Source organism: Alligator sinensis, unplaced genomic scaffold, assembly GCF_000455745.1.
Source record: "Alligator sinensis unplaced genomic scaffold, ASM45574v1 scaffold811_1, whole genome shotgun sequence".
NCBI classification, from domain to species: Eukaryota; Metazoa; Chordata; order Crocodylia; family Alligatoridae; genus Alligator; species Alligator sinensis.
Genome location: NW_005842579.1, coordinates 448,117 through 470,344, shown reverse-complemented (window position 1 = coordinate 470,344; position 22,228 = coordinate 448,117). Strand labels below are relative to the sequence as shown.

The 22,228-nt window shown below is 57.0% G+C and overlaps 2 protein-coding genes across 4 annotated transcripts in view; one reads left to right on the top strand and one right to left on the bottom strand.

Annotated features, from left to right (window-relative positions):
- Positions 1-670, bottom strand: part of BCAN (brevican) — a 41,181-nt gene extending 40,511 nt beyond the window's left edge. The window contains exon 1 of the mRNA XM_014524173.2: positions 522-670. Within this exon, the coding sequence (XP_014379659.1) occupies positions 522-531 (10 nt within the window). The 5' untranslated portion in view covers positions 532-670. The remainder of the gene's footprint in view (positions 1-521) is intronic.
- NES (nestin) lies at positions 140-16,389 on the top strand. 3 transcript variants are annotated; one of them, XM_025214349.1, is made up of 5 exons: positions 140-262; positions 4,287-4,474; positions 8,909-9,033; positions 10,145-10,218; positions 11,491-16,389. In XM_025214349.1, the coding sequence occupies exons 2-5, from the start codon at positions 4,469-4,471 to the stop codon at positions 15,756-15,758; spliced, it is 4,473 nt and encodes a 1,490-aa protein (XP_025070134.1). In that variant the 5' UTR covers positions 140-262; positions 4,287-4,468; the 3' UTR covers positions 15,759-16,389. The 3 variants fall into 3 exon arrangements, with proteins under 3 accessions (XP_025070134.1, XP_006032646.1, XP_025070135.1); XM_006032584.3 differs by lacking the exons at positions 140-262; positions 4,287-4,474 and adding an exon at positions 5,382-6,194; XM_025214350.1 differs by lacking the exons at positions 140-262; positions 4,287-4,474 and adding an exon at positions 7,081-7,104 and having other exon boundaries at positions 11,491-16,388.
- Positions 16,390-22,228: the final 5,839 nt, after the last annotated feature.

The following is a 22,228-nucleotide window of genomic DNA, read 5'->3' as shown; positions in this document are numbered from 1 at the left end:
GGAAAAATACAGCCTAGCTGAGCTGTAAATCAATAGATCAGCATTCAGAGCAAGGCAGGCCAGCCTGAGCACTGCACGTGATACCCGGCCCTGGCAGGGAGGAGGTGGCCGGACTCAGGGTTACATTCTTTGCTGAATGCTTCATAGGGCAAACGGGACCGGCCCCCTCTCACCAGCACTGGTCTGGATGGTGCCCTGCTCAGAGACACAGCAAACCAGGCCCTCCCTCCGCTGGCAGAGCTGCTAGCCTGCCACCATTGAGGTCAGTTGAGCAGCCACAATCAAGCCCAGGCCGGTATCAGCCCATTCATTTGCATCACATTAGCACAGCAAGGGACTCAGGGCTCCATCTGGGATCTGCACAAATGAGTGGGAGAAACAAAGGGGGGGGGGGGGGATTGTCCTCCCTGCTCTGGAGCAAGATGGGACCCCGGGCATCAGTTCAGCTCTGCCACTGACTCCCTGGGTGTCCTGAGGCAAGTCATTTCACCCACCCAACAGCACAGGCAGCAGAGACTCACCTGAAGCCATGATCTAGCAGTGGGCTGCCTCTAGCTTCATACTGCAGTCAGGAACTTTGGGTAAGGGGCAAGAGCACTAGACTAGGTCTGGGAAGGAAGCAGGGAGCTACCCGCAGCTCTGGCCTGCAGAGCCACCTTGAGCAAGTTCCGTGCCTCAGTTTCCCCATCTGCCAAGCCCTATGAGGAGAGACTGGGGCACCTGGACCTCTTCAGCCTCTGCAAGAGAAGGTTGAGAGGCGACCTTGTGGCTGCCTATAAGTTCATCACGGGGGCACAGAAGGGAATTGGTGAGGTTTTATTCACCAAGGCGCCCCCGGGGGTTACAAGAAATAACGGCCACAAGCTAGCAGAGAGCAGATTTAGACTAGACATTAGGAAGAACTTCTTCACAGTTCGAGTGGCCGAGGTCTGGAACGGGCTCCCAAGGGAGGTGGTGCTCTCCCCTACCCTGGGGGTCTTCAAGAGGAGGTTAGATAGGCATCTAGCTGGGGTCATCTGAACCCAGTACTCTATCCTGCCTGTGCAGGGGGTCGGACTCGATGATCTATTGAGGTCCCTTCCGACCCTAACATCTATGAATCTACGAATCTGTAAAACAGAGGTTAGGCCAGGTGGAAGGGGGGGCGGTGTCATTGCACCCTCCCAACCCACCTCCACCCCAATCCAGGCTCAGTTTACAGAGTCTTCACCCAAAGCATGGTCCTTTCACAGCCCTTCAGACCCCAGGTCACCTCTTCCAGCTCCCATAGCATCTGCAGGGTCCTCAGCCCTGCAGAGAAACCTCCACCTTAGCAAACCTCAGCTAGATAAACCCCAAGTACTCCTGGGCCTGCTTTTATCTCCAGCCCAAATGGGGCAGGCACCCTGATTGGGTGGGCTGGTTAACCATTTCCTTGCCAGTGCCATCATGGAGAGGATGCTCCAGGATGCTCAGTTTAGATGCAGACCAGTGTTCGGACAGGCATCAGGACTAGTGTCTTGGGGTGCAGCTGAGCAGATTATGCCCATATCAGTGGGGTACTACACCCTGCCCTCATCGCTGAAAGTATCTGAGATCTGCTGATGTAGCCCTAGAGCATCACTGGGTGTTACTCTTCTGTGCCCAGCCCATTGAGGTCCCCAGGGTCCACAACACAGGCTCCCAGTCACTACGGGTGCTTGTACATGTGACAATTTGGTACTATATTGCCCTGCAGCAACTCACAACGCCCAGCCCCAGCTCCCCCCATAGCTGGCCTGAGCCAACCAGTCTCTTTGCTCTCTGCCCCCAAATCTCCTCCGCTGTGGTCCTTCCAGGTGCATCCTCCTCTGAGCCCAGCGTGGATCCATCTCTCAGCACCGCAGCCCCTGGAGACACAGAGATGAATTACCAGCCTCACCTGCCCCCTGAGCTGTCGACCTCACTTAATGATATTTCAATGCAGCGTCCATGAAATAAACCAGAGACCGGGGTGCGGGGACGGGAAGGGGGGAGCCGGGCAGCCAGACAGGATGTCTGGATGGAGATTAGGTGGAAATCCAATCTGCTGGGGAGCTGGCTTCTTGGAAACCGGAGGAGCTTGCTGACGGAGCAGGGGCGCCCTGGGAGCCACCTCTCCAGGCAAGACAGCAGCATGGAGAAGCACTTGGTTTATTTAAGGGTAAGAAGCTTCCCCCCACAAAAAATTGCCTTTATCCCAACAGCCTCAGAGACAAGGAAGCAGGAGCCCATCACACAAGTACTGGCTTTGGACCCTGCAGAGAGGCCAGGAATAACCCTCCATATGTGCCCAGCCCTAGGAACTGGGCACATATGGAGCCCTCCTGCTACCGCCACCCTGCCGCAGCTCTTAGGGGGTCGAGTCTGTGCAATCCACAGCTGTCGAGAGTCCAAAGGATGCATCAGGATCAGGACCGAGGGTGCAAGGAAGGAGGGAATCAAGCCCATGTGCTTTTGTCCTAAGAAGACTTGAATCCCCCCCACAAACTTTGCTGGGAGATATGGCCCTTCCTCCCAAAGCATTCTGGGAAGCCGTCCAACAGGCCAGATGTCTTGGATGCCCGCAGGGAAGGAGCAGGGCAATGGGAGCGGATGGATGATACTGGCAGAGGGATAATCAGCATCATGAATAATTTTCTGTGGGACATTGAAGCAGCAGAGACGCGAGGCTGTAAAGAAGGGTGGAACCAGTGGCTCTATGGTCCAGTTATCTCTTCTTTTTTTTTTTTGCATTTCCAGGACAGCTGCAAAGGCAGCCAGGCAATTCAGTCCAGCCCCAGACTGCCTGCGACGGCAGAAAGGGTGCACCATGGGGGTCAGGGTGCTGGGCCTGCTAGACCTGGAGGCCCCTTCCTTTCTGGTGTTAAATGGTGGCTGCAAACTGTCCAGTGCTGCCGTGAGCATCCCAGCAGAGGGTGCTGCCGCCTTGCTCTTGACAAGCCGCGGTGCAGAGCTGGGACAGGCCAGCTTTCATTGCCAGGTGTAGCAGGTGCAGAAATCTCTCTCCTTGCTCCAGGAGACTCACCCTCACTGTGTACTTGAAGGCCCAGGACATGTGGATGAGAGCAAATAGGGCTGTGCTCACAAGACCCTATCATGCTGCTTTGAAACCTGTGGCTTGGGAGGGGCAGGAAGGAAAAATCTGTGATGGTGGGGAGGAAAAATCTCATCAGAAAGTTTTCTGCATGGATCCAGGCGGTTTCATCAATGCAGAAACTTCCCTGGGAAACACCCCCTGGCAGCCAAAGTGGCAGGGCTTTATCAAACCCCACCAAAAGCTCATAAGAAGTGCCATTCATTGGGTCAGATGGACGGTAGGTCACCTGTGGAGGCTGGACTGGAGAGTGTCCTGGACCTGACCAGATTTTCCCCTGCTCCTCTCTCCCTGGCAGCCTCCAGCATTGAAGGTCCAAGTGCAGAGGTTGCATTGAAGATCCAGGCAGTCCTGATGCAGATGCCATGCCCCTCACTCCCTGCTCCATAACGACTGATTCTCCTTTCCTTCAACAATGGGTCTGATCTCTGTTTGAATCTGGTTAAGACAGGGGCGGGCAAAATGCAGCCCGTGGGCCGGATGCGGCCTGCCAAGCCATTCTATCCGGCCCGCAGGGCCCCTAAAACATTTAGAAAATTAATATTAAACTGCCCTGGGCTGCCTGTCATGCAGCCCTTGATGGCTTGCCAAAACTCAGTAAGCGGCCCTCTGCCCAAAATAATTGCCCGCCCCTGGGTTAAGCTGTCAGCTTCCACCGCATCGTATGAGGATGATGAGTGCCACACGTCCATGGTTTTCTTTCTTCAGGGAGTGAAAATCAAAAGATTTCATAGAGATAGATAGACAGACAGACAGACAAACAGACAGAGATCAGATGACCAACCCACTGACTGCTAGGTAGATTGAGAGACGGATAGATCAATCGATCAAATGACTAACTGACCAACAGACAGACAGACAGACACAGATAGATAGATAGATAGATAGACAGAAGATTAAACAAAGCCTGGAATATTCTGGCCAGCTGCATGCCCTTCTGGGGTGAAAGCACAGGCTGATCCCTGACAGTTTTTGCTTGGCAGTTGCCCCAAACCCATTTTGTTTAAATGACCGCCCCCCCGCCCCCCCCAAAAAAAGGTTTAAGACTAATGTCACTTCCCATCCATCCACAGCTTAAATGTGGCTGCCACCAGCAGAGGAAGGAGAAGGGTTTGCATCTGGAGGGATGCTAGGATGGGATGAGCTCACACAAGTAACGGGACATCTGTTTGTCTGTCTTTTTTTACTGCAGGGCTGGCCGTGCTTCACAACCAAGAGGCATGGCAAGGGCTGGCTGGGAGTGCAGGGCTCTGCCTGCTTTGCTTCCTTGACTGGACCAGGGAGAAGCCAGCACCAAAACAGCAGCATCCTAGTGCAAGCAGCTTGCAAGAGATACAGCTCCCAGGGTAGCAGGGTCCCTGGATCTTTCTTGGCATGAAAGTGAGAAACAGCTGTGTGTGCATGTGTGTGTGCGCGCACGTGCGTGTCTGCATGTGCATGTGTAACCCCCCCAACACACACACACATGCCTCCTGCTATTTCCTGCCAGTTGCTCGCTTCTTGCTGTTTTCTGTGCAACAAGTTTGGCACGTTCTCAGCCCAGCCCCCAGGGACAAGATCCTTCTTAACACAACTTAACACTTGCACCCGCCTTAACACAGCCGGCTCTCTCCATTGGGGGCTGCTGGAGGGCACCAAGTGGTCAGGCTGCTGCCCTGGGGGCGGTGGGGAAGGGCATTCCTTATTAACCCCTTTATTAATCAGATCTATTTGCATTGCCTCCATGCCTCTGAGTCCCACAGCAGGCCCAGGCTCCATCACTTGGAGGCCGTGTACCCTATCCAGAAACCTTGCAGTCAACACCCTACCCCCCCACCCCAAATGACAAGAGAAGCTCAGAAGGGGACTTTCCCCATGTCCCACTGCTGGAGGTTGGAAGAAAGCCCAGGTGTCCTGATTTCCAGTCTGCAGTCCCCTCCCTGCCTCCCCACCCCTCAGGATGTGACTAGGAGAGCATCCTTGCAAAGCTCTTGCAGCTGGGCAAGCCCCGCTTGGTGCACAGATGAAGCTCTTCTATCTTTGGCCCAAGTCCAGCCAAAAATAGCTGGGTCTGGCACCGGGCAGTTTTCTCGAGCACGGGTGAGGAACTGGCCTGGAGCACGTCCAGGCTGCCACCGCCCCGAGGCACGGAAGAGTTAAAGCCCTCACTTGCTGTCCGGGGCCTCCTACTCCGCCCACCGGAGTATGAATAGCTGCGCTCGGCTGTTTCCCGGCCACTTGCTCCCTCTCCCCCTCTGGACCACGCTTCCCCTCTCTCTGCCCATCCACGGACCACGGTTGTCCAGTGATGTTGAGCATGGAGGGCTTGCTGGGGGCACGTGCCCTGGAGAAAGAGTCCCTCCAGATGTGGGACCTCAACAAGCGCCTGGAAGCCTACCTAGCCCGGGTGAAGTTCCTGGAAGAGGAAAACGAGGTGCTGAGAGCAGAGATCCAGAGAGCTAAGAGCAGCCCGGGCGAGAGGTCCTGGAGGAGCAGGTACGAGGAAGAGCTGAGAGCCCTGAGGGCTACCTTGGATGATGCCTTCAAGGAGAAGTGCCTGGCAGAGCTGGCCCGGGACAACCTGTACGAGGAGGTGGAGCAGGTGAGGAGCAGGTGCGAGAGGGAATGGGCCGCCCGGGATGAAGCCAAGAGGCAACTGGGGTTGAGCAAGAAGGAGCTGGAAGAGGAGAGGAGAGCCCAGATCTGGCTGAAGGAGAGGGCTGCTCAACTGGAGAAGGAAGTGGAGGCACTGATGGAGATACACGAGGAGGACAGAGCCCAGCTGGACCAGGAGGTTGCCCGCTTCTCCTGCAGCCTGGAGAGCTTCCGGGCTCCATCGGCTGCCTTCCAGCCCCTGGAGGTCGAAGACTACTCCAAGAGGCTGGCCGAGATCTGGAAAGGAGCTGTGGAGACCTACAAGAGTGAGGTGGCCCAGCTGGAGAGCACCCTGGGCCAAGCCAAGGAGAGCCTGTGGCAGGCGGTGGAGGGCAACCGGCAGAACCAGCTGCAGCTGCAGCAGCTGGAGAAGGACCTGGCCGGGCTCAAGGCGAGGAAGGAGATGCTGGAGGAGAACCTCTCCCAGCAGTGGCAGGAGCAGAGGGGGGAGGCGGAGAAGTTTCAGGTGGGTCCAAAGGCCATGGAGGGGAGGGCATGCAGATGGGCACACAGGACTGGGAACCAGACTAGCATCCTTGTCCTGTCCCTGGGAAGCAGCATGCCTAGTGGTTAGAGCTGGGAGACCGGGGCCCAGGACTCCAGGGTTCAAGACTGTACCCCGAGAGACGGGTGGGAGGGAGAGCAGGACTCCTGGGTTTTCTGCCTGGCTCTGGTGGTTAAATCCAGAGGGGCAGGGGGAGGGCTCCTGGGTTCTCTCTGCAGCTGGGCCAGGCTCACCTGCATGCAGGAAAGAGGATTTTTGGTGGGGGTTGAGGATGTTTGCCAGTTGCAGGGCCACGTATGGGTCTGGACTGACTCATGGATTTGGACTTGATTTGGCTTGGAACATGAAACATTTCTTTAAAAAAAAAAGAGGATTTCCAGCCCGGGCAGGTGCAGAGAAGAGTTGTGGGAGACAGCAGCATGAGGTCTGCCAGGAGCTGGGCTGGGTCTGGTGGAGAGGGTTGGGCTTGTCCCTGGCATTACAGCAGGGAAAGCGTCTGTCCCAAGCCCTGAGGAAAGGGTGAGGGACATGTCCCCATCCTCTCCTCCTGACATGCTGTGGTGTTTAGGGCTGGGGAGAGTAGGTGCCAAGACGCCTCCATCAGGCATGCCCTTCCCTCTCTGCAAACCCGCCAGCCTCAGTGGGTAGGAGCATTTCTGTGCCTACATGAGGGCATGAGAGCCAGGGCTGCCAGGTCCTATGCCTGCTTCTGGGTCCCTTCCCCTCTCTGTGCCTCAGTTTCTCCATCTGCAGAAGCAGGCTCGTGATAGAGATTCCCCACCCCCCGCTTCTGAAGCTCCGTGATTTAAAATCTTGGATCAGGCATCTTGACGTGGAGTGGGGACATCCCCTGAGTCTCTGAACAGCCTGGGTGAGCTGATGACCTTGTATTCACAACATGTGCTGGATCTGGCTGTCTGTCCCATGCACTCTGTCTTTCTGTCTCCCTTAGAAGAGACAAAAACCTTTCTAGGCTTCTGGAAACAGGAGGGTTTTTCAGTCTGGAAGATAAAAATCCTCCCTCCGTGACCTGCTTGTGGGGTGAAGACAGCTCCACAGCTGCCCTGACCCGTTCTGGCCTTGACCATGTTCGGAGCGGGTGCAGGCTTCAGAAGTCTCTTAGACTCTGTGTCAATCTGGAGTGTAAAGCAGGGAGGGATTTGGCCCTGGAGGGGGTTGGACCCATGGGTGAGTTGCACCCAGGGCTCCAGTTCAGAGCTCTTGAAGAAGGAGAATTTTGCTTCGGGCCCAGTTTGAATGCCCATTTGGATACTGCAAATCCAGAGTCAAACCCTCCACCCATCAATGGTGCTGGTCCAGATCCTTGCACTCGAACATGCCCTGTCTCCACCCAGTGCATCTCTTCTCAGATCTCTCCTGCTTTCCCCCCAGGGCATTGCATACCCACTGCGGCAGAGATCCAGTTTCCCCATCTCCTCTTCCCACCTGTCCAGCAGCTGCTCCCCTGGGTATCATCATGAACCGAGCAAATGGCGGGAGGAAAAAAGAGCCCGACCACAGTTGTAGCTGGACAGCTGCAAAGTGGCTTCTCTGGGCAGGGCTGGTGGTGGTGGGGTGGGGGCAGGGGGTCTGGGGCACCAGGTCAAGGCAAAGCAGATAAATATGACATGGGCCTCATATGGCAGCCTGGAATTCTTCCCTTCTCTTCCCTGACCAGGTGCATGGAGAAGGGAATATGAGGAGCTAACGGAGGAAATCTCCAGCCTCCGGGATCGGTGTCAGGAGCAGAGCACATGGCATCTCCCTTTGCCGGGCCTGCTTTACTTTGCAGCTTCCCTTTCCCTGCCCCCTCCCCCCCAGACCTTGCTCCCCATCAGTAATCAGCCTCAAAGAGCTCCTTCCCCAGCTGCATTTCAGGTGCTTCCGAGATGACAGGACCTCCTTGCTCTCTGCCAGGGCAGGAAACCCGCCTGGGCAGCTGTCAGGCTCTGGGGTGTAACGGGATCGGGGGCTTGGCTGCTTCATCCCATTCGCACCCCAGGCAGAAGGTCCCTGAATAGACCACGCTGCGTTGTTCTTCCTTCCCCCTGTCCCAGGAGGAGATGGACAGAGGCCAGGCCTGGCTAGTCCAGCCAAACTCAGATCAGGAAGGAAAGCAGAGTAATTGCTTCCTGTGGGAAGGAAAGCAGGAGCAATAGGAGGGGAGCGAGAGGAAAGCCTGGCTGGGGGCTGCACCAAGGAGTGCCGGCAGAGTTGCGCATGACAGGGGGGGAAACTGAGGCTCCTCTGAAAGCAACAGAGAAGCAGACTTCTCCCCCTGTTGTCTCTCCACATCCCCTGCCACTTCCTTCAAAGCAGGGTGTCACAACCCCATTACTACACCTGCCTGAGCACCCGGGCTCTGGTCTCCCAGCATGGCCCAGAAGTAAGAGTGCAGTATTCCCTCCTGGGCAAACTGACGCACAGGGAAGGGCACAGATGGGTCTGTCTGCCAGGAGTGGGTGGGGATGGGATAAGCCAGGGGGGTGGCTTGTGGACTCACCACTGATTGCCCTTATCACCTTGGGCACATCCCTTAGCCCCTTAGGGGGAGGGGTGGTCCCAGCATGGCCCTTCCTCACCAGGGTGCTCAGGTGCTGCCTGCCAGGCTGGGAGGCTTTGGCTGCACCCCAGGTGCATGTCCTGGCCCACTGACCTGGCCTTTCCCATCCTAGCTGGCCATCGAGGCCCTGGAGCAGGAGAAACAAGCGCTGCGGGTCCAGATCGCCCAGGTCCTGGAGGACAGGCAGCAGCTCATGCACCTCAAGATGTCCCTCAGCCTGGAGGTGGCCACGTACAGGTGGGTCTTGCCCCTGTCCACCACAAACATGCCACGCCATGCCATGTCACACCATGCCATGCCACAAAGCACCGGAGCGCATGGCCCCAGGGACACTGAATGACCCAACATCCCTGCAGCAAAGGGATCTGGGCACTTGGGATGTGCAAAGGGGCTGGTGAGAGGGGCTTCTCCAGCCTCACAGGCAGCTCCTGCTCTGAGAAAGCCCCTTTGTGAAAGGGATGGGCCAGATCGTGTCCATTGTCTGCGCTTCCTTCTCCCCTCAAAGCCATTCCCTGGGAACCTGGCCCCTGCTTCCCATCCAGACGGCTCACAGACAAGGGGCTTGCAGACAAGGAGCAGCCGGAGGGAGCATGGGGAGGATTGATTAGCATGAGAATGGGGCCTCCGAGCTAGCCATGATGTCATGGACATGTGGGGAGGGGGACAGGATGGAGCAGGGCCAGAGACGTCGGTGCAGGAGGTAGCATAGAAGGGATATGGGGGGTGACTGGCAGTCCCATTGCAGGCACAGTGCTCAGCAGAGCTGCCCCGGCATTGCCGGGGGGTTACCTGCCTCCCCTGCAAACACATGTCCCTGTGACACCTCGGTCAAGCCCCCTATCACTGTCCTGGCTCAGTCACGGCAAGGCAAGGTCAGTGCAGGGAGCCGAGCTGCCAACCCGCTCCCAGATCCAGTGCTCACTGGTTGGTGCCTTTGCATCTACCAATCCTCCTCTCACTGCCTCAGTTTCCCCCCGCTGCAAAGGTCTGCTAAGATAGATGGATGCTGGAGCTGTCTGGCTCAGACCCTTTGGAGCATCCTGGGTTGTCTGTTAGCAGGATCATCTCCTTATTAAAATGCACCAAGCACTGAGTTAGCCATTCTTTTATTGTGTGCTAAAGCACCAGTCTGTTCCCCACTGGCTGCCCAGGGGGTAGGGTCCTGTGACTGGAGGAGAGGAGGCAGTACCCTTATATCTCCAAAAGGGTCCCGTGGGCATTGGAGGATCTTTGGGCTGAAAGGTCTGCACCGAGCTGTACATGCAGCACCGAGCGCCACAGGGCCCTGATGGCATTTGAGGCTCGCCAGAGGTCCCAGAATAACCCAGCACCCAATTCTCCGTTGCAGGACACTGCTGGAAGCAGAGAGCACCAGGCTGCAGCTGCCAGCAGGGGAGTTCAAGCTGGCCAATGGCTTGCGAGGTGAGCAGGAGAGCCTGGGGGTCTGTACATGGGTCCCTTGGGCACCTCGCTCTTTCAGCCACGATGGCAGGGATGTGCCCAGTCACTGCCAGTGTTGAACACAAGCTATGCACCCCATCCCCAGAGCAACACACTGCCTGGAGAGGGCAGATCTGACTACATGTGGCAGGGGCAGAACTGGGAGGGGACAGCTCACAGCTGGGGCGGGTCTGGTAACCCCGTGGAGAGGGAAAAGACTCAGGGCTGGAGCCTGTGGGGCTCCATTTTACCATGTCCCCTGTTGCCAACTGGAAAAATCAAGAGCCAAAGCCCCAAAAGCAAAGAGCTCCAAATCTCAGGAAGTTTTACCGAAAAAAATAAAAAAGCAAACAAATGGAGGGGTCATTGCATTGCCCTTCTGGCTCCCAAGTCCTTGGGGTGCAGACAGACATGCTTCTCCCTGCTCCCGGGAGGGTTGCAACCCTTTGGGGTGCAAAGCAGCTGAGATTCACACCCGATCCCCTGACCCTGAAGCCAGGGCTATAAGAGAAACCAATCCAAATTCAGCAGCAGGAAGCCTAACTTAATCTGGTGGGAGGCTGCAAGATCATGTGGTGGGATGTGCTAGGCAAACACAGGGCTTCTCCCTGTAATCAGGCAGTTCCTGATTCATTTGTCTAACGATGGGCACCACCAGCTATTAGATGACCCGAGGATGCCTGTGCTATAATTCTAGGCACTTGGAGTTTAAAGTGTGCACTGGGTTGAAAAGGTCTCAGCTGTAATTTAAAACAAAAATAGCCTGGTGGGCAGGGGGAGAAGACAAGTCTCTTCTTCTGTGGGCACCAAAAAGTGCCTGTGTGTACCCCCTTTCTAGCCCTGGTACCAATATCTGGCTTGAACTGCCAGCTCTGTAGCCCCATTAGACATCAGAGAGTCTGCAAGGGAGATCTTCCCCCCCACATCCCCCATCCCATCCCTACCTAGCCATTCTTCTGTGCTCTCACCAGCTTCCTTGTTCCACCCCAGAAGTGGCTGCATTCTGGAGGTGGGAGACCCCTGAATGGTTGTAGGGTCAAGCAAATGTCCCTCATCATGTTGCTCTGTCCCAACCAAAGACTTTGCAGAGATAAAGGGCTGCGGCCAGGTGGTTTTCAATCCACTTCAGGCTCTGTGTAAAGGCTCGGGGGGTCAATCGGAGCAGATCTGCCCCTCTTACAGCAGCTCTGAGCCCGTGTCTTCCCCTCTCTTACCCTGCCAGCGCTGACTGCATATGCCTCTCTCTCTCTGCAGAGGCCAAGCTGGAAATGAGTAGCAGCAAGCTCCAAGCCATGTCCCCGGAGCCCAGAAGACTGCTGTCCTGGGACCACCGGCTGAGCCCCATGGTCTTCCAGAAGACGGAGAACAAGATGCATCTCTTGAGGACCCCGACCGAGTCCCCCAGGCTGCAGACGGCTGTGCTGCCCCAGAGCCGGCGCCCCATCACCAGGGAGCTCCCGAAAGCCATCGCCGGCTTCCAGTTCTCACCCCGGCAAAGCGTTGACACCGCAGGTCCCAGCAATGCAGCCTCCGACTCTGTGGGTACATCCCAGGGGCTCACAGCAACTGAGATCAAGACAGTGGCTCGTTCTTTCTCCCGAGAGTCGCCGGAGCTGCTGAACTCTCCGTGCTCTGCAATGCCGGAGCCTCTGGGACAACCCCCTTCGGGCCTGGAGGGAGACAGAGAAGCAGAGCCGGGTGCCCGAAAGGAAGCTGGTGAGATGGGCAAGGAGGATGAAGAGGCCGTGAGGGAGGAAGGACAGGACGCCAGTGAAGAGCCGCCTGGGAAGCCAGTCCCCCGAGATCTGCTGTACCCCGACCAGCTGGTCACTGAGGCCTTGGAAGATGCTTTGAGGGAAGTCAAGCAGGATGCAAATGCCACCGAGGGGTCCAGCCCTCTCTGCACTGATTGGGCTCCCCTGGAAGAGGCGCATGGACTAGCAGCTCCTCCAGCTGCAGAAGAGCTAGATGGTGAAATGATGTGTGAGCTTGAAGGTCTGACGGACCCCGGCCAGCTCTTAGAGGCCGTCAGCGGGACCTCAAGGGAGGTTGACGGCGACCTGCAACCCCAGCCTGAGGACAGCATGGGAGAGCCTGGTATGCAAAAGGAGAGTGGACAGCTCTGGAGCCCATCCAGGGAGACAGAGGACTATAGTTCCCAAGCAGAAGTGCAGGACAGCGAGGCGGAAATCTGCATGGCTCAGGCTTTCTCCATGCAAAGCCTCCCAGCTGCCCCCCAAGAACTGCCTCTGAGAGGGGACAAGGAGGAGGATTGGGAGCAGGGGGTGCAGAGGCCTGTTCCGCAGGACACAGAGGTCCCCTGGGAAATGCGGGGTCCTTCCCCCAGGCAGGATAAAGAACAGCCGTCTGCTGAGCCCCAGGAGGATGCCAGCTCCTGGGAGCAGGATGAGAGCAAACAGGAAGAGACACCCCCGTTGCAGAGCCCAGAGGAGCGTGGGGAAGCAGAGGCCATTTGCAGGGGTACAGAGCCATTAGGAAACGACGTGCTAGTTTTAACAGAGCCCATGAGGGAGAGCTGGGAAGTGGGAGCACATGGCCGCAACACCCAGGCAGGAAGCTTGGAGGAGTTTGACCAAGGGGAGGAAGACTTGGAGGTCATGAGCACAGAAGCCTTGCATCTGTCGGAGGACGAGGAGAGACGGGAGCACTGGAGCCCGTCCAGGGAGATTGAAGAATACAGTTTCCAGGCGGGAGCACAGGAAAGCGACTTTTTCCAAGCAGAGATTCAAGCAACGCAGGCTTTCTCTATGCAGAGTTGCCCGGCTTTGCCTGCGGAGAACCTCGCAGAACAGCTCCAGACCACGGAAGTGGAAGGAAAGCATTTCCAGAAGACAGAGATGGTGTTGGAAGGAGAAGGGAAGGTGGAGATGGTGACTGAAGCCCAGGACTTTGGTATCTCGGGAGATGAGGTTTCATTCGGGGCTGAAGAAGCAGAGACCCCGGATGCAGCCAGAGAGGGAGGTGATGAGCACAAGGAAAAGCTGGAAGGGGAAGCATCGGGAAGTGAGATTCTCTGCATGGGACATGAAGGCCTAAGGCAGGAGGAAGGCAGCTTGGAGGAGACTGGGGACCTACAAGAAGACACCTCTGGGCAAGACACAGGGCCAGGGGAGGAGGTTCTGGAGATGCCCCAGAGACAGGAATCCTGGGGCAGGGAGGGGGATGTGGAAGAGGATTACTGCAGGTCCCCTCCCTTGGAGGGGGGAGAGGAGATAGCAGAGGGATATTCTGAGGATGGGGAAGGAGCTGAGGTCTTGGCACAGGCAGGCCATGCCATGACCAGCATGGGGGCAGCCGACAGTAGAGAGGAGCAGACCCAGGGCAGTCTGGACTCAGAGGTGCAAGAAAGGAGAGAGGAAGAAGATGCTGACATAGGTCATGGGGCTGGCCAAGAGCCTCCAACACAAGACAGCAAAGCAGAGCAGGTGGCTGGCCCCAGCACGGAGCTGATGGGTGAAACCCAGCATAGCCCAGAGAGACCGAGCGAGGGCATTCAGAGCCCACCCACCCTGCTGCTTGCAGACTCCCCTCACCAAGAAATCCTCGAGGAGCCAGAAAAGACTTGGGAAGAGCCCTCTGAAATGCAGGGGAAGACTGCAACCGAGGGAGAACATAACGAGTATGAAGAGCCAGACAACCTGGACGTGGCCTCCAAGATGCACCCCCCGGGGCAAGGGGACTTCTCAGAGTCAGAGGATTCCCTGGCATCCCAGGAGGATGTGGACCTGAAAGCAGAAGGCACAGATGAGGAGCTGGACAGAAGCACGAGGATCCAGCTGGAGGAGACACTACCGGACAGCACACCTCTGCATGTCTATGAAGGGGAGATGCTGGCCCAGAGCTTGTCCAGCCAGGAGCCTCCAGCAGCTGAAGGCATGGCAGACCCAGCCCCATCATCCTTGGTTTCCCTTGAGGGTGCAGGGCAGGTGGAGACCGGGGTCGAGCCAACGGGTTCCCGAGACGGCTGGAGCAGTGAGGAGCACACAGATGGGACGGGGCCTCTGGAGAGCACCGAGGAAGAAGGGTACTTCATGGTTTCGGCCACACCGCATGAGACACCCAGCTGGGAGGAAGTCAAGGGCTCAGAGGACTTTGAGGAAATCCAAGTAGAAGCTGCAGGCACCCTTGGAGTTGATCTGAGTTTGGGCACCACACAGCCTGGGATGCAGGAGAATATGGGACACTGTGGGGAGTCCATGGATGAACCCGCTGAGGGCCTGGGAGCAGACACAGCCCAGGCTGAAACCTCGAAGGATAAGGGCGATTGGGGGGTGCACGATGAAGAGCTAAGCATGGCCACAGTGCCAGAGGACCAGGCACCCCTTGGGGAGCCGACGGCGGGATCAGAGGGACTGGCTGCCGAGCTCGATGCAGGGCAAGACGGTGAGGCAGGAGAGCTGCCCCAGGAAGACAGCAAACCCTGTCCCTCTGATACGGCCCCGGAGGCAGAGGAGAGCAGGGTTTCTCCAGAAAACGTGGTGCAGGATGGGGCTCAAACCCCCAAGGCCATCAGCCCTGGCACTGGGGATGCTCCCAAGGTCCCTCCACTGACCACTGTGGCTGACCTGGGAGAGATTGTGCTGGAAGGGCAAGCGCTGGCTAGCCAGACAGCAGTGGATGGGTCTCTTCCCTCCAAGGATGTGCGAGCACTGGACGTCACCCTGGCCCCTCCAGATGGTCCTGAGGCCAGCAGCCAAGAGGACAACTCTGGGCAGCACAAGGAAGATGCAGAGAAGAGCCAGGAGGTGCTGGTGCTCTCCCCGGACACTGCAGAGATGCTCCCAGCCAGTGTCATGAAGGACTCGGACATCCTAGAGATCGTGGAGCAGGCGCTGGAGTTCAACCAAGAGCTGATGTTGGGCACGAAACTCCCAGAGCTCCCCGATGACGCTGGGCAGCCAGCTCCGGGCACAGGCAAGGCATCAGAGCCAGCCCCAGAGGCCAGGAGTGATAGCAGTGACTCCTCATCCAGCACGGACGAGTTGAGGGCTGTGCACGAAGCCCTGGAAGACTCCTCGCCTGGCACCAAGGGACTCGTGACATCAGGTCTCGTCTGGGCTGAGAACCACGCCACCACAGACCTGAACGGGGTGCATCACGAGGCCCGGCTGGCGGAGCTGGCTGAGTTCACAGAGGAGATCCTGAATGGCATCTCCGACCTGCAGGTGCCCGATGGACGCAATGGGTGTGAGGAGATCGCCATCCCCCCTGCACTCCATGGGCAGGACCCCGACACCTTCCCCGTCTACCAGAGCTCCCTGCCACGGAGTGACGAGGGGGGACACCAGGATGGGGACACCCCCCTGGAGAAAGCCCCCATGCCCCTGGACCCCAACAGCTGCAAATTGGCTGACATTCTGCAGCGCGGGAAGACCCTTGAGGCCCAGTCCATCTCTGTCCCATCGGCCTTCGGAGACGAAATCCTGCACCTGAGCCCCGGGCAGCCTCTGCAGCTCCAGCCCAAAGATGCCCAGGGATCGTGGTCTTCGGAGGACGACTGAACAGGGCAGGGAGCCCGGACTGCGCATGCACCCAAGCTGTGACAAGTGAAAACCATGTATTTATGGGGCTGGGGGGGTTACATTTCCCCTCCTCCCCTCTCACCACTGGCCCCCTTGCCAACTTAAAATAGGCACCTGTCTATTGACAATCGGCAGCCTCCCCTAGAGCATTTACTGCCGTAACTCTGCCCATTGGGGGTTTATCATTATCATTATTATTATTATTATTGATTGTTTTTTAACACGTTTGTTTGGATTATCTTTCTTTTTTTTTTTTTTTTTGAAGCACACGTGAACGTAGTGGCATAGACTCAGCCCTCGGGGCTCGGTTGTGTCTCGGTGGGCGCGGAGTTGGGAGCGATGCTGTTTGCCTGGGGTGCAACACAGAGGAACACAAATGTGGGAGGGAAATTCCCCTTTCTCATTCACACCCGCACCAAATCACGCATGGAGCCTGACTCTCTATCATCCCCTTTGCTCTGCTGTGATTTCTACCCGCTGGAAGCATCAATAAGAACAAGGTTCCTTTCTCCCGCTCTGTGGCTGCTCTGGCGTCATTTGTGTTTTCAGTCTCTGGGTTTGTTCGTGCAAAAGGAAATCGAAGCTGGGGTTTCACGGAAGTGTCTGCTCTCTTTAGAGCAACTGAGCCCGTGCCCACGGGTTTGGGAGGGGGGGAATAGTGATGACTACTGTGTCCTGAGGGCCCACAAAGACTTTGGGTGCATGATGGGGGGTTGTTAATGACAAGGCTGGTAGGACTGGGGTGATCCCCCCCCGCCCCCAATAGCACAGTGAAGGGTCCTAGCTCTTCCTCATCCCACCGGCTCCTCCCATCTTGTCTCCTCCTGCACCCGAGCGTGGCATTTCCAGCCACGTGGGATGGAGGTACGGGACATGACCCCCAAGAAGCAACAGGATAATTGAGTCTGACCCCCCTGGGATAAAAAACAGCCCTGCTCTGGGCTGCTGCTTGGCCCTTTGCCTCAAGCCCCACTCCCTTGAGGAGAGGAAGAGGAGGTAGGGACTCCACCAGCCTCTTCAAGGCTGTTTCTGTCCCTGGGTGGAACAGCTGAGGTGTCTCACGATGGGGCCAGGAGATGAGCTCAAGCCTCATCTGGACCCGTGCTATTTGGCCCAGGTGTAAATGGGACCAGGCTGGGGGTGGAAGGCAGATGGAAGGGAGGACAGTCTTGTCACTTCCTTCTCTGTGCCAGCTCAGCTTGGGGTGGCTTTGGGGCATCTGCCTTGGCGGGTTATGGCCGTACAATGCAGCGGTTAGGGTGACAAGCTGTCTGCATGGACATGGGGTGAGAGCCTCTTGGACCACATCCCAAACTGGCATCGCTCAGTTGTGCCCATATCCATCCTCATAGTGGGCCCCATGATGTACCAGGAGGCTGAGGATCTCTCCTTCCTGTTCATCGGACATGGGTCCAGGAAGAAATACCTCAAAACTACTGATTTAGGGCCTGTCTCCTTCCTCCCACCACACACAAAGAGATAGCACCTTTTCTTCGCCTTGTGGCATCCACGGAGGCAGTTGGCACTGAGGAGAAAACCCCCTGCACGTTGCAGGCTGTGCTCAAGAGAGCAAAGCCACTAGAATAATTTTCCCCCGATCCTGAGATCTCCCCAAGCTGCCATCTGTGCCAGGGGAGTTATGGGGATGACACAGAGTATCCCAAAAAGAGACTTAAAAAAAAATCATATTCCAGGTTAAATTATTCCAGGTTAAATTAGCCAAGTCAGTTCCAAATCCTATCGATTGAGCAGAACTCAATTGTTCCAAAAACCATACTGATTGAGCAGACAGAACTCAATCGTTCTAAATAACATGTGTGGTGCTACAACCGGCCAGCATCCTCCTTCCCAGACCTATCCCCCTGGGACTTCAGATGTTCCCAAATCCATTGGCAGGCATCCTATGTGCAGGCTCAAGCCCAGAAGTCTTGGGGTTCAGATACAACAGGCAAGCATCCTCCATCCCGGATTCTTTAGTCCCAGACTTCAGATACTCCCTACACTTGATCTGAGGCCAAACTATACTTGACCTGAGCCAAAAGACCAGAAGTATCCCAAAAAGAGATGCATCCCTGTCCACACAGCCTGATTGCATCGCAGGATGGTTTCATATCTGACCTCCAGCCCTGGCTTTCTGATCTATGCCCAGAGGCTGGCAAGCCCAGGATGAGCTGCTAGTGGATTCCCTGGCTCATTTGTCATCCAATAAAGCAATTGACTTCCCACCTGAGCTCGGTCTGGATGCATTTTGGGCCCTGGCTCTAGCTGAGCACTAGCTGTGGTGGACAATAAGCTTTTTGCATCCTGGGTCTGTACAGCGCCAAGCAGTACAAGGTCCTCATCCATGACTTGGGCTTCTGGGAGCCTTTGCCATTCTGAGCAGAGGCAGCTCATGACAGTCTGAAGCCAGGGTCAATTTACACCTTATAGGCTAACTGAATCAGACATGCATCATTTGGCTGGAGTGAAAACAGAAGCAAAACCCTCCATCCTGGACAGACCTGAAGTGAAATGGCTGCTAGCACCAGTCACGGTGATTCGCTGCCCTGAGAATGATTTCTTGCAGCAAAGTTATTTGACTTGGCAGGCTGGGAAGAGGTGGGGGGGAAGTTCCCACTTATCTCCTAAGAGGCCTGGGAAAAGTTCCCTGGCCTTGCTAACATCTGGGGTGAGGTCATTGCTTTCTCTAAAGAAGCTGCGTCTTGCAGCAGATCAAATGAGAAGCCAAGGGGTGATGATAATCCTCCCCCGCTGCCCCCAGCCCCTTCCAACTGAGATGCAAATGTCTGGCTGGCTCTCCCAAAGCCCTGGGCTTTGTCCCGGGAGCAGAGACAAGGGGCTGAGGATGGGGGACTGGGTTCCTCTGCAGTTTCCCAGCTCGCCCTGAGATGCTCCAGCTGCCAGATGGAAGCCGGCGGGATGCGGGGAAGATCGGGGGGTGTTGGAGGGACTGGAGTGGGGGCTTCTTCCATCAGCAATGAGCCCCCTGCTATTGACTCCAGGAGCACAGGACATGGCTACTGGACTGGCTTCTTCCCAGCAGCCTGTCTTGCAGCTCAGCAGATGCCCTCTAAGGATCCCATGGTTTTTAAGACAGAACCAGGCCCCGTCTACACCGCCTGGTCCCAGGGCACCCTACAAGGCACCAGCCTTGAGTGTCCAGAGCCACGGGATGCAGCTGGGAGAGCCCCAGGAGCAGCCCCTCAGCGGGCATCAAGCAGGTTACGTCCAGTCCAACCCTGCTCCTCTCTCCCCTGTTAGTGCAAGGGGGGAAGAGAACATCTCCCTAATGCCCCTCCGCCTGCCAGAGGCCAAGCCTGAACAATGGGGCTCCATAGCTCCCAGCCACATGAGAGGCATCACCCCAGGCACAAACCACACAGGCCACAGGCATAGCGGCTGCAGAGAAGATTGGCAGGGCGGGAAGGGTCAGATGCCAACCCACCTATTTGCAAGCACAGCTTGGAAAACACCAGGGCAGCATGTGTTTAGCAATGAGACAGCAGAACACGGCTGCTATTTATACAGGCCCCAGGAAGGGATGCCGGAGCATCTGCTCTCCACCAGCTGATGCAACTTGATTTCCAAAGACAAGAGAAAGGCCCCAGATTCCTCCACCCCCAGCCTTGCCCCTGGCAGGAGAAAAGGAGAAATCAAGGGGGTGGGGGCTTGAGGAAGGACTTGCTTCCCACAGCATGTGCTAGGAGCTTCGGGCCATATGGGATAAGAGCGGGAAGGATGCGGTTCGCAGCCACTTCCCTTGCGAGCTGGGGGGCCGTAGCTAAGGGAGCCAGGCTCAGACCTGGGAAACGCTTTGGGCAGCTCATGTGGGCTCCAGCTGTCATCCAGGCATGTGAACACCCCTTTGCAATGGCCTGGTTGAAGAAGCGGAGTCCCTTAAATCAGCCAAAATAGCCACAGCCACAGAGGCTGGACCCAAAACAGCAGAAGCAGAGCTCCTGCAAATGGGGAAACTGAGGCACAGCCTGACAGAGCGATAGGCAGTCAAGGGGGGCTGGTGGAGAGCTGGGAGAGGAACCCAGGAGTCCTGGCCTTCCCTGGTTTCAGCAGAGGAGGGGCAGGGGCTGCTTTATTTAAGGCATGACAGCAGATAAGAGCAGATCTCACCCTGGCAAAACTCCCCCAGCAGCTGGGCGTGAGTCGGCACATTGGAGCCGACATCGCTTCTCTCAAATAGATGCTGGGTAGAGTTGCATATAACAGGGTATAAATACACTGATTACCAGGTCCTGCCACGCCTGGACAGGAGGGGGCCGGTTGCAGCTCCAGCTTCCAGGAGCCATCCCTGCCATGATGTGAGCCTGTGCTCAGCCACCGCTGCAAACAGAGCACCCTGTTTGTGGATGGCACTGGGGACAGGGGTGCTGGCACCCACTCTCCAGAGCCTCTGTGGTCTCTTTGGTGTATGCCAGCTGGGGGGCCGAGGCAACCAGGCCTCAGTCCTGGAGGGCAGATCTGACAAAGCAGCCCCCAAAGGAGGGGAGCAGGTGGTCACCGGGGAAAGGGACCCACTGAGGGTGGCCCAAGGGTGGCCCTGCAGTGTGCTGCGCTTGGCTGCTTGGCTTTGGCACTGGCATCTTGCGCTGTCTATTCTGGGCAGTGCCCAGCGGGGGTTTTGCTCGGTCAATCAGAGCTTTGTGCTGATGTGCTGAGCCACAGCCCGGGGCCAGGCCTGGGGCTGGGGGGGTCGTATCCAGGCCAGGGAGGAGAATGGGACTCTTTGTGTGTGGCCAGGACAGGAGCCAGTCGGCTGAGTCATGGCCACGAGCTGCCAGGCCGGGCGCCGTGACTGATGCTGCAGATTTGCAGAGCCGCAAAGGGCAGGGGCTGCAAGGGCAGCAGGCGCGGGCCTGGCTGCCTCCTCGGGACACAGCTGACAGGGGCTCTCTGCCACGGGACAGGGAGATGCCACAGCCTGGCCGGGGCTGAGAGGGGCCAACGGGGCAGCAGGCCCATGATATACCCCAGGTGCGCACCTGCAAGCTGCTCCGGCAGCCAGGACCGAGCACAAGAGCAAGAGCGAGCAAGATTCATGTGCAAGACACTGTGTAACCAGTACCTGGCAAGACCCCTGCGGCAGGTGGGTGCGCATTGCTGGTGCCCTTCCAAGCCAGCTGAGGCACCAGAAGTCACCACTGTGACTCAGCCACTCACTAGCACGGCAGGACGAGTGACAAGAGAACCCAGGTGTCCCCAGTCCCTCCCTGCTCCGCTTCCTAGACCGCCTCCACCCCCAAAACTGCACACATGCAACCCAGGAGTCGCAGCCCCGTGTCCCCAGCATGAGCATGGAGAGCTGCTGCACCGTCATTGCCAAGAAGGCTAATGGCATCCTGGGCTGCATTGGTAGGAGCGTTGCCAGTAGGTCAAGGGAAGTGATTCTTCCCCTCTATTCAGCACTGGTGAGCCCACATCTGGAGTCCTCTGTCCTGTTTTGGACCCCCCACTACAGAAAGGATGTGGACACATTGGAGAGAGTCCAGCGGACAGGAATGGAAATGGTTTGGGTGATAGGACTTGTGAGCAGAGGCTGAGGGAACTGGGCTGATTTAGTCTGCAGAAGAGAAGGCTGAGGGGGGATTTAGTAGCAGACTTCAGCTCCCTGCAGGGTGGCTCCAAAGAGGATGGAGCTGGACTGTTCTCAGTGGGGGCAGATGACAGAACAAGGAGCAATGGGCTCAAGCTGCAGGAAGGGAAGTTGAAGTTGGATATTAGGAAGAACCTAGTCACTAAGGAGGGGAGTAAAACACTGGAACAGGCTCCCCAGAGAGTTGGTGGCATCTCCATCCTTGGAGGTTTTTAAGCCCGGGGTAGACAAAGACCTGGCCAGGATGATCTAGTTGGGGCTGGTCCTGCCTGGAGCAGGGGGTGGACTAGATGCAATCCCCCGAGGTCCCTTCCAACCCTCATTTTCTAGGATTCTGTGGAGCTCCTGACCCAGCCTGCACCCTGCCCTGGTCTCTGATGCCACGTCCTTATCCTGCTCCCAGGCACTGGCTGCTCAGATGCTGCCCTTGGCCACTTGCCCATGACCGGCCGCTTCCCCCCAGCCTTGCCCACGCTCCTGCGTTTAGCTTGGCAGCTGCATGCAGCCCCTTGGCCCCTTCCAGCCGCTCTGGCTGGCAGGGAGGAAACGAGCCCAGCACTGATAAGGGCTGGTGTTGATCTGCCTGGTTCCAGCTTCCTTTTAAGGGCAAATTCACCCACTGGGATAAAAAGCTTCTCATTAGTGTAATTCGGCTGGAGGCCCAGGCTGAGTCACAAGCTGGCTGGGGCACTGGCATTGACTGGCCTGCTTAGTCTCAAGCAGCTGTAGACCCCAGCCATTGCCTGGTATGGGGTGCTGAGCATCCAGGTGCTGATCTAGGACCTCACCAAGGCGCACCAGGTTCAGCTTAGACAACTCCGACACCCCTCATACAGCTCTG

Excerpts from the sequence above, each read along its gene's own strand:
- NES (XM_006032584.3), top strand. The coding sequence starts at position 5,382 with ATGTTGAGCATGGAGGGCTTGCTGGGGGCACGTGCCCTGGAGAAAGAG. Across the intron at positions 6,195-8,908 it reads GGGAGGCGGAGAAGTTTCAG|CTGGCCATCGAGGCCCTGGA; the intron begins GTGGGTCCAAAG and ends TTCCCATCCTAG. Across the intron at positions 9,034-10,144 it reads CTGGAGGTGGCCACGTACAG|GACACTGCTGGAAGCAGAGA; the intron begins GTGGGTCTTGCC and ends TCTCCGTTGCAG.